Source organism: Bombina bombina, chromosome 10 (genome assembly GCF_027579735.1).
Source record: "Bombina bombina isolate aBomBom1 chromosome 10, aBomBom1.pri, whole genome shotgun sequence".
Classification (NCBI taxonomy): domain Eukaryota; kingdom Metazoa; phylum Chordata; class Amphibia; order Anura; family Bombinatoridae; genus Bombina; species Bombina bombina.
The window spans coordinates 127910122-127922468 of record NC_069508.1 but is presented as its reverse complement, the minus strand read 5'-3'; the positions used below and the strand labels follow the sequence as shown (position 1 = coordinate 127922468).

The following is a 12347-nucleotide window of genomic DNA, read 5'->3' as shown; positions in this document are numbered from 1 at the left end:
TATAGACAGGAAGATCTTGTTCCTTTGAAATCTGCTCGATAGCTCAGGTCTCGTTAAACTGATTCATTTCAGTTTGCTTGATTTTGCTGCAACACAAGCTGACAGCTCCCCCTACTGGCTATTAATAAATGCACTGCTTCTTAATGCTTTTCAATAGCAGTCACATGACTGGAAAAAAAGGTTGTTATTCTGAAACGGTGTAAATTGAACTGTTGTAAAACGAGGGCCACCTGTATATATATATATATATATATATATATATATATATATATATATATATATTTGTTATATATATATATATTTGTTATATATATATATATATATATATATATATATACAATGTGTAGATTTCAGGCAGTGCTCTCAAGTATTAGGTGTAATCGCCGTTAGCCAGAGGGTTATAGAAAAATGTTAAAAACTAAAAGAGAAGATAAAGCAAAACGAAGCAAGGCAATGTGTCTTGTATTAGCCAATCAAGACTCCACAAAGTTTATTAGTCCACATAAAAGTTAGTAAGTTTGAAGTTTCCAAACCAAACTCTGTTTTGAAGTATACTATACAGAAAAGTATACTTATCAGTTCTGTGAGGTCAGGTGTAGGTACACTCTCGTGGAAGGAGAGTAAGGCAATTCCGTTCAGGAAACAAAAACAGCTCCGGTATAGGTCACTGTGCTCTTGGACCGCAAAACCGGATGTGACATCACAATGCTGCGTAGCTCCGCCCTTACGTGTTTTGTGACAAAGTGAAGAGAGTTTCAGGAAACGGGTAAGGGCGGAGCTACGCAGCATAGTGACGTCACATCCAGTTTTGCGGTCCAGGAGCACAGAGACCCATACCGGAGCGGTTTTTGTTTTCTGAACGGAATTGCCTTACTCTCCTTCCACGAGAGTGTACCTACACCAGACCTTTACAGAACTGATATAACACAGAAGTATATATATATCTGTATACTTCAAAACAGAGTTTGGTTTGGAACCTTCAAACTTACTAACTTTTATGTGAACTAATAAGCTTTGTGAAGTGTTGATTGGCTAATACAAGACACATTGCATTGCTTTGTTTTGCTTTATCTGGGGTGAATACTTCCTGAACATTACCGTTTTTAACAATAAAATGGGTTTTTAAAATTTCGCTCCTAGTGTTCTATCAGACTGGTTCTGCATTTAAACACACTGACAGTATACATCTTAAACACAGTGGGGATATATATGCCATCAGAGCTTATTATATACCTCATGCTATTATATACCTTATACTTATGAGGATATACCAGGTGAGCGTAATCAGTCTCACAATTTATATTACACTATGATATTTTCTTTTCTTTTTGTTTTTACCTTTTGTCTATAACCCTCTGGCTAATAGCGATTACACCTAATACTTGAGAGCACTGTCTAAGATCTACACATCACATAGACTTTTCTACATAGACTTCCTTTATCCTAGTGAACTTAAAGGTTTAGGGGCCTATTTATCAATGTGCAAGCAGACATGATACAAAGTAGCGTATCATGTCCGCCGCACATCGATAAATGCCGACAGCATACGCTGTATGCATTTATCATTGCACCAGCAGTTATTGTGAACTGCTGGTGCAATGCCGCCCCCTGCAGATTCATGGCTATTTGGTTGCTAGCAGGGGGTGTCAATCAACCCGATCGTATTCGATCGGGTTGATTTCTGTCCGCTGCCTCCGAGCAGCCAGGACAAGTTAAGGAGCAACAGGCTTTAGACTAATGTCTCATAACTTCTGTTTCATACGGAGCTTGATAAATATGCCCCATAGTCTAATTTATAGATAGCAGCGTTCAGGGATTTGGATTGCTATTCCGTCTGCCAATGTTCTGTTGTTTTTGGAGTTACTCTCATTATTTCAGTATTGGGGAATTATAGCACTAACTCATATCTCTTTGCTACTATATATATATACAGTATATATATATACAGTATATATATATATATATATATATATATATATATATATATACATACTGTATATATATATACTTTTTTATATTTATTTATAATGTATCTATTTATGTACACTTTTCCAAAAACTATCCATGCAGCCTTTTACATACCAGAACATTATGGATCCGGTGAAATTCTGTGCCATATTCTTCCTGCTAACGGTTCAGAAAATAATTAGCATTTATCAAAATAATCATAGCAAAATATAATAAATAAATTTAAACTATTTTACCGAATTATTTAATGAGTTTCTAGGCACGCTGACATGATGGGATTCTTGAGTATGGTGAGCATTCTTTATTTTTTTCCATTCTTTAGGGCTATCATTTCGAGTAGAACTTTCATCACAATTTCTGCTGCTTTGAACATTGCTGCTACTTTCACTGCTGCTGCTTTCTGTGTTTCTGGTGTATTTGGAACTGCTGCTTTCTTTGGGCCTTCTATATCTCTTTTTATTATCTTGCCGCCTATGGTTCATGCTGCTGCTATCGCTGCTGCTGCTACTACTGCTGTTTTGAAATTTGCAGCTTTCTTTTGTCTTTTTGTTGTTGCACTGGTTGCTTTGTATTTCTGTGGAAGAGGTTTTAGTTTTATTCCGTTCACCATGATGTTGAGGATGATGATGAGGAGGACCACGTTCATGATGACCCCTAGATTCTGCTACCTGATGTTTATGTTCAGAACGTTCTTTTCTGTGATGCAAGTGATGCTCTTTCTTTTCTTCCATTTTATGATGGCATTGTTTCTTTTTTTGGTGATGTTTCTGGTGTTTGTTTGTTCCATCTCTGGAACAGGACTTATTTGTGCAATGGATTTCAGACTGACTAGAGCTTTCAGAGCTAGAAGATGAACTTTTTTTATTATGGACGTTTTCCTGTTAGAATAAAAAAATATATAGATAGATGATGTAAATGTATCACTGAGATTTACATTCAGCAAAATGCATAGTAATAATGGCATTTCTTTTCTTGTAGGAACAAAAAGATCAAGCCATAAAAAAAGTTTAGGGATTTCACTTCAGGTCATGATTTATTTAAAATAAATACTTTTTATAATGTACATACTTTTAATAGGTCATGTCTTTGAAGATACATATTTTAAATGAAGCACTTCATATGTTATTAGGGTTGCATAATAAGCATGAACTACATCATTAACATATTTTATATTATACTTGTCTGTTTACATTATTCTAAATATGGGTAGATGACCATGTAATTAGCCTAAATATATTAGTGTAATAGGTCCATAGAGAGAATTATAAATCTTAATGGTATTCACATGTGCTTTGTATTCTCTTTATCTTTATCTGTAACAAACGTTCAAAATTCTATCACATACTACAATCAACTTGCATTCCTTCTCCTATATTATAAAAGGTCAGGTATGTTTGTCCGATGCAGTCATGTGCAGTAGAGACTGCAGAGCGAGACAAACATACCTGGGCATAAGGAAGGGTCAGTCAAAAGGGGGACAAGTGCGGGGGTGGGGGTTGGAGCAGGGGGCAAGTTGGACCGCTGCACTACAGAAAAAAAAAAGTTAAGAGCAGCAGGGAAGGGGAAGGAGGGAGGGAGAGGGGATCCAAGTGTATGGTGATTTTGGTCCATGCACACGTCCTTTAGGACTAGAAAAGAATATTTGAGTAAGTAATGAATAAAGCTGTTAAAAAAAGCATGTGCATGGATGGTCAAGTGATTTAATTACTTATCTACTGTTTGATATTTTTCTGCTCCAAATTGATTTTATCAGAATTTTTAAAACAGAGTGATATTTGTAACGAGCACTAAGAACACCACATACCCATGATGATGTAACCAAACAGTTGAGGGGTTAAAAGATATTTGAATATGTGTGTAAGCTGTACTTAACCAGATAGAGTTGTTTAGCTTGGTAGACCTTTACCAAAATCTCTTTATATTAACACTCTATCCATCAACTTTGTAGTAAATACAGACAATTCTTTAGGAATACATTTATGTTTGGGAACATTGTCAAAAGTTTAGTAATCACTGCTATGAAAGTTTGATAAGATTTTAATTTTAAAGGGCGAAACTTACAAACGCCCAATATTAGCAGCATCTAACTTAAGCTTATATTTTAATATATACTACAAATTTTAATTTATTTATTTAATTCCTTTTCATGTTTTCTTTATTTTAATGTAGATTTTAAAGATACAAATTTGTAGTTTCAGGCTTATGGTCTTTTTCTTAACGTTTATGTTGTGGACATTTTTATGCCATGTGAAAGATCATTACATGAATTTTAATATTTCAACACTTGCTCAAAGATCTTAAAGTTTATACTCTCTTGATCTTAGATCATAAGTCAACTAACAAGCTTGAGGGTTTATTAGGAACTTTCCATCTCTTGTGAGTTTGAAGTGAACTGTCAAACTCATGAAACTTATTCTAAAGTTTGGAAGTTGTACATATTTCAAAAGATAGTTGTAGACTGCACAAAGTAGTAATAATAGAGGTGATTCAACAAAGTAAAATACAGCATTTTCCCAAGAGGTTGCAAAATAAAACACTCTCTTGATTTTTACAAGGCATTACAATCGTAAGATTTTATATTATTCAAAATGTAGTGTACAAAAAAACAAAGATGTACCTGTGACATTGCTATGTCTTTGTCACCAAGGATTTTCTTCAGCTTTGAAAGGGCCATTATGTCCATAGTATTTTCATTTTCCTGTTCTCCTTTGCCAGCTTTCTGAAGATTAACAGAATGCACCATTTTTGTAGAAGCCTCAGGCCCCGCTTGAAATTCTATTTGTATTTTCTCAACTGAAGCATCCATGTGGACTAAAAAGAATAGCACTTACTGTTTTAATTATTCAGGAACCTGAAATGCAATATGCTTTTGTAACACATTCTTAGCTCAGTAGGAGCCTTTTGTGGTATAAAGCAAACCGTTTGTAAATTAAGTGTTTCAGTTCCAACTTAGTGACTTTTGTTTTATAAACTTTGTCTGATACTTTGGATTGTAACACATTACTTTGTATTAAATTGTTCAGACTCCATAAAAATTACCAATACATGACTGCTTTTCTGATTAAAAAGCCTCGACAGGGTCCTCAGGATAGTCCTAGTTAGATTCACCTTGTATCATTTGCACACACTACACACACAACTCTTTTTTTGTTTTTACTTTTCAAGAAACAAAATTGTTTTTCATAGAGTTCTAGACAGAATGGGGATTAGTATATTGTATTGGCTTTCAACCACCGTGACTTGAAAGACTTCCAAAGTGAACCCTAAGCCATAACTATATAAGGTCTATTGCACAAATTATGATTGTTAGAGATATGAAACCCCATTTTTTTTTCTTTCATCTTTCAGATAGAGCATGCTATTTTAAGCAACTTTCTAATTTACTCCTATTGTCATTTTTTCTTCGTTCTCTTGGTATGCTTTGTTGAATGAGCAGCAATGCACTGCTTGATGTTGACTGAAGACATGGGTGAGCCACTGACAATTGGTATATTATATGCAGCTACCAATCAGCAGCTAGAACTTAGGTTTTTGCTGCTCCTGAGCTTTCCTAGCTAAACCTTTCAGCAAAGGACAACAAGAGAAGGAAGCAAATAAAATAATAGAAGTAAATTAGAAAGTTGTTTAAAAATGTATGTTCTATCTGAATCATGAAAGAAAAAAAATTGGGTTTCATGTCCCTTTAAATTATGTTCAAAATAGAACTTAAAGGGACAGTAAACACCAGAATTTTTGTTGTTTAAAAAGATAGATGCAGTGTAGTCAATCAGTGAAGACTCCAAAATAACGTCACAGGAGTGAGGACAATGTTATCTATATGACACACATGAACTAACACTGTCTGTGTAAAACTTTCAAAATGCTCTGAGCTAAGAGGCGGTTTTTAACGGTTTAGAAATCAGTTTGAGCCTAGCTAGGTTTAGCTTTTCAAAAATACCACCAAGGGAACAAAGCAAAATTTTGTGATAAAAGTAAATTGGAAAGTTGTTTAAAATTGCATGCCCTATCTGAATCATGAAAGTTTAATTTTGACTTTACTGTCCCTTTAACAGTTTATACATTTTGTCATTTTATCCCACTGCATATATTCTGTATTTTTCGCCTAAAGAATAGACTTTTTGGAATGCAATATTTTGCAAAAGATTATTAGTTTAGAAGTAAGAAGGCTTAGAATATATCTAATATATATCATGCAGAGCCTCATTATGAGCCAGATTACGAGCTACGTAAAAGGGGTTTATCACGGGTGTTTGCACGCGTCGGTTTTCCCAATCTTATTGCAATTTGAAAGTAAACGAGATTGATTGAGCACAATTGTTAACGCAAGTCAGGTTAGTGTATCCTCAGAGCTCTGGTTAACTGTTTTGCAAAACAAAAATGTCTCACAAAAAAACATCAAAAATACATTACAAAGTACAGTTAACCCCTTAATGACCACAGCACTTTTCCATTTTCTGTCCATTTGGGACCAAGGCTATTTTTACATTTTTGCAGTGTTTGTGTTTAGCTGTAATTTTCCTCTTACTCTTTTACTGTACCCACACATATTATATACCGTTTTTCTCGCCATTAAATGGACTTTCTAAAGATACCATTATTTTCATCATATCTTATCATTTACTATAAAAGAAAATATAAAATATGAGGAAAAAATGGAAAAAAACACACTTTTTCTAACTTTGTCCCCCAAAATCTGTTACACATCTACAACCACCAAAAAACACCCATGCTAAATAATTTCTAAATTTTGTCCAGAGTTTAGAAATACCCAATGTTTACATGTTCTTTGCTTTTTTTTGCAAGTTATAGGGCAATAAATATAAGTAGCACTTTGCTATTTCCAAACCACTTTTTTTCAAAATGAGCGCTAGTTACATTGGAACCCTGATATCTGTCAGGAATACCTGAATATCCCTTGACATGTATATATTTTTTTTTAGAAGACATCCCAAAGTATTGATCTAGGCCCATTTTGGTATATTTCATGCCACCATTTCACCACCAAATGCGATCAAATAAAAAAAATTGTTCACTTTTTCACAAATTTTTTCACAAACTTTAGGATTCTCACTGAAATTATTTACAAACAGCTTGTGCAATTATGGCATAAATGGTTGTAAATTTTTCTCTGGAATCCCCTTTGTTCAGAAATAGCAGACATATATGGCTTTGACGTTGCTTTTTGGTAATTAGAAGGCCGCTAAATGCCACTGCGCACCATGCGTGTATTATGCACAGCAGGGAAGGGGTTAATAAGGGAGCATGTAGGGAGCTTTTTGGGGTAATTTTAGCTTTAGTGTAGTGTAGTAGACAACCCAAAGTATTGATCTACGCCCATTTTGGTATATTTCATGCCACCATTTCACCGCCAAATGCGATCAAATAAAGAAAAACGTTAAATTTTTCAAAATTTTAGATTTCTCACTGAAATCATTTACAAACATTTTGTGCAATTATGGCACAAATGGTTGTAAATGCTTCTCTGGGGTCTCCTTTGTTCAAAAATAGCAGACATATATGGATTTGGTGTTGCTTTTTGGTAATTAGAAGGCCGCTAAATGCCACTGCGCACAACACGTGAATTATGCCCAGCAATGAAGGGGTTAATTAGGTAGCTTGTATGGAGTTTGCAGGGTTAATTTTAGCTTTAGTGTAGAGATCAGCTTCCCACCTGACACATCAGACCCCCTGATCCCTCCCAAAGAGCTCTCTTTCCTCCCCCACCCCAAAAATTGTCCCCGCCATCTTAAGTACTGGCAGAAAGTCTGCCAGTACTAAAATAAAAGGTATCCTTTTTTTATATATAGCATATTTACATATGCTGCTGTGTAAGATTCCCCCCTTAGCCCCCAACCTCCCTGATCCCCCCCAATACAGCTCTCTAACCCTCCCCCCCTGCCTTATTGGGGGCCATCTTGGGTACTGGCAGCTGTCTGCCAGTACCCAGTTTGCATGTAAAAATGTCTATTTTTTTTTTATTTTTGTTTTTTCTGCAGTGTAGCTTCCCCCCCCCCCCAAGACTAATCCCCCACCCCCTCCCAGATCCCTTAGATTACTTTATTCAGGGATTTTATCCCTCCTTTCTCCCCATAATAAAAAAAACCCTTTCTGTAGTGTAAGTGGTTCCCACCCGCTCCCTCCCCGTGCACGCGCCCGCCCACCACCCCCCGTGCACGCGCGCGCACCCGTGCACGCCCCCGGCGATACCGCCCCCGATCCCGCCCCCCTCTTTTACCAAGAAGCCATCGATGGCCGCCCACCCACCTCCCACTTCAGCTCCCACCCACCAACGAATGCGGCCATCGATGTCTGGTGCAGAGAGGGCCACAGAGTGGCTCTCTCTGCACCGGAGGGGTAAAAAATGTTATTGCAGGATGCCTCAATATCGAGGCATCCTGCAATAACCGGAAAACAGCTGGAAGTGATCAGGATCGCTTCCAGCTGCTTTCCACACTGAGGACGTGCAGGGTACGTTCTCAGGCGTTAACTGCCTTTTTTCTGAGGACGTACCCTGCACGTCCTCAGTCGTTAAGGGGTTAAATTCATAATAATACCATCTAATAAAAAAATATTACTCTCAAAAGTTATAAGGGCACAAAGATATGAGGTCTCAGGTATTAGAAAAAAAGTCAGGCATTGGGCTTTCACATAGAGATACATACTGTACATATACATGTCTAAAGATGTATATGTATGTAAATATATGTCTTCTTATGTATTTATATGTGTATATATGTATTTACAGATATATATATATATATATACAAATAACACATAAATACATATGTACACATATATAAACATATATAGAAGTGCAACTGAGCCCTATGCAGTTAAGTAGATGAGAACATGTAAAAACATATTTATGTAATATTCATATTTAATAAAGAGTTACACTGTGTATTTGCTGGAAATATTTCACACTCCAATCTTCTACACATAGCAGAATGTGCTCTAAGTATTTTAATATATATATATATATATATATATATATATATATATATATATATATATATATATATATATATATATATATACACTGTATATAGTGTATAGATATATTGTACCAAAATACCATTAGATATACATATAAAGAAATATGTATTTATAAATAAATAGAACAAATTTTGTCTATGTGAAGAACATTTGAATCTGAAATATTCATATTTTCATGTCAGGTTAGCGTACTTGAGAATATGTGATCAGGTTTGCGTGCAAGTAGGGGTTTTTTTCCACTTTTTTTGCTTCATTGAGTTTTATGTGGGAATCTCGCGTGCAATATTCTAAGCTCTGCTTTTTTCGTGCGTTAGGTTAATTTTTACTTTCAACTTGTAATACAAGCGCAACACGACATGCAGTTAACCCTTGAGAGGGAGCGTTAAATAGTGTAATCTGGCCCTATATTACTATGCTTCTTAAAAATTCATAGTACAAGTAAATTTTAAAGTAACAGTATAATAGACACATACAAATCTAAGGCCCTAGCAATATGCTGACATATGGCTAAAGTGGAGTGGTAGTTTGCGCTTTCACTTGCACGTTATCTCCACTAGAAGGAAACTTTTTGCGCACATTGTTTAATGCACGTGTTACAAGTTGAAAGTTAAACGTTTTTTGCATGCTTCAATGGAGTGTGAAAAGTGAAAAAAAAAAAATAACACCCTTACCCATATGCAAACCCCATCACATTTTCTCAAGTGTGCTAACCCAACATAAAATACACATTTCAACATATATCTGATGGTATTTTGGTACAATATTTATCTATACCTTAAAACAAATATAATTTCTCTGATCTGTAAGATGATGCCATGTGTCACTACCAATGACACTGATGATGCCATAGGTGATGTTATTGATGATGCCATCAACAATGTAATGTGTGATGTAATCAGTGATCTCATTGATGATGTCATGCAAAGCACTCAGGGGGGGGCAGTTTAAGTTGGGAATTTTCTTGCTTTTTAATGTTTGATTAAGAACTTAAACTCTAGTTGGCCGAATCATGTAGCACCCGACATCAGTAAATGCCGACAGCATACGCTGTTGGCATTTAACATTGCACAAGCATTTCTTGTGAAATGCTTGTGCAATGCCACTCCCTTCACATTCACAGCCATTAGGCCGCTTGCAGGGGGTGTCAATCACCCTGATCGTATCTGATGCAACAAGTCTGACACACTGTAAATGATTACTATACAACACTATACAATAAATCTGACATGCTAAGCTGTGCACATATACACAGTGATTGATTAGTATACAACACTATACAATAAGTCTGACACACTGACTGTGCACATACAAACAGTGATCGATTACTATAAAACACTATACAATAAGTCTGACATGCTAAGCTGTGCACATATACTCAGTGATTGATTAATATACAACACTATACAATAAGTCTGACACACTGACTGTGCACATACAAACAGTGATCGATTACTATAAAACACTATACAACAAGTCTGACATGCTAAGCTGTGCACATCCACACAGTTATTACTATACAACACTATACAATAAGTCTGACATGCTAAGCTGTGCACATATACTCAGTGATTGATTAGTATACAACACTATACAATAAGTCTGACACACTGACTGTGCACATACAAACAGTGATCGATTACTATAAAACACTATACAATAAGTCTGATGTGCTAAGCTGTGCACATCCACACAGTGATTACTATACAACACTATACAATAAGTCTGACATGCTGAGCTCTGCACATACACACAGTGAATGATTACTATACAACACTATAAACTAAGTCTGACATGTTGAGCTATGCACATGCACACAGTGATTACTATACAACACTATACAATAAATCTCACACACTGAGCTGTGCACATACACACAGTAAATGATTACTATACAACATTAAACAATTAGTGTGACACGTTGAGCTGTACACAAACACACAACTGATTACTATACAACATTAAACAATAAGTCTGAGACGCTGATCTGTACACATACACACAGTTATTGATTACTATACAACATTAAACAATAAGTCTGGCACGCTGAGCTGTACACATACACACAGTTATTGATTACTATACAACATTAAACAATAAGTCTGCTGGCACGCTGAGCTGTACACATACACACAGTTATTGATTACTATACAACATTAAACAATAAGTCTGACACGCTAAGCTGTGCGCCACACACATTGATTGATTACCATACAACACTATACAATTATAAAACTTGTCTGAATCTCCAATGTGAAGTCTATGGCATTTACAACTTTTTGCCCTTTTTAGTCAGTTTCAAATGTCTCAAAAACTACTAACCCTAATCACTTCAAATTTTCCAGTTCAGATCTAACAGCCAAATGTCATTCAGGTATGTCATTCCACTCCAAAGATATGAGAATTTGAAAAATCTAATTTATAATGCACCATTCCCTCTTCACAAAACAAACATGCTTATGGTACCATCTTGGATTTGAGTGAAAAATAACTCAAAATATCAAAACAAACACTACAAATCAGATAACTTTTCACCCACTATAATGGTACATACTTACCTCAAGATCTATTGAAATTCCAAGTTTCAAACAAATCCATGCAGCCAATTGTTAGATAAACTGTCTCAATTCTCCAATGTTAAGTCTATGGCATTTTGAACTCATACCCCTGTTTTTAAATCTTAAATATCTCAAAATTTACTAAACCTAATCACTTTTCCAGTTTTGTAGTGATTCCCAGCCAGGATCTAACTACCAAAGTACAGAAAAATATGTCATTCCACTACAAAGATATGAGCATTTGAAAAACCAAATGTATAATGGAAAGCAGCTCTGAACTTAAACCATGGGGACAAGACTGTATCCCCATAACATATACATATCTGGACATGTGTATGTATGTATCTCTTTATGTTAAAACCCTTTGCAATCTTTTTTTTCTAACACCTGAGACCTCATATCTTTGAGCAATATTTTTTTTTATTAGATAGTGTTAACAGTAACAGTTAACCAGAGCAAATTTAATTGCAGTCAAACGCGTTTACTTTCAACTCGTAATATACTGCCAACTTGCTCAAAGAGCAATGATGAACCCCTTTTCGCTGACACGCAACAGTTAGCATGCCACTCATAATCTAGCTCAGATTCAGAAATACATAGTAGACTGGATAGTAACCTGTTTGGTTGCTTTTCAAACAAGACAGTCAAAACACTTCTTGTAATTTCCTTAAAGGGACATTAAACACTAAATAAATGCTAGATAAAATTATGCATTCAAAGAAAATATTAGTTTGAGAATAACACGTAGATGTATTTTTAAAGTTTAATTAGCTGTTTAAATATTGACAAAAGAGTGCATGATATATGTATTGTTTTGTAAATGTCCCT

At 35.4% G+C, this 12347-nt stretch overlaps 1 protein-coding gene across 1 annotated transcript in view; it reads right to left on the bottom strand.

Annotated features, from left to right (window-relative positions):
- LOC128640757 (vitellogenin-like) overlaps positions 1–12347 on the bottom strand; it is a 459754-nt gene that overhangs the window by 161854 nt on the left and 285553 nt on the right. The window contains 3 exon segments of the mRNA XM_053693183.1: positions 2083–2127; positions 2205–2846; positions 4586–4779. Coding sequence (XP_053549158.1) covers positions 2083–2127; positions 2205–2846; positions 4586–4779 — 881 coding nt within the window.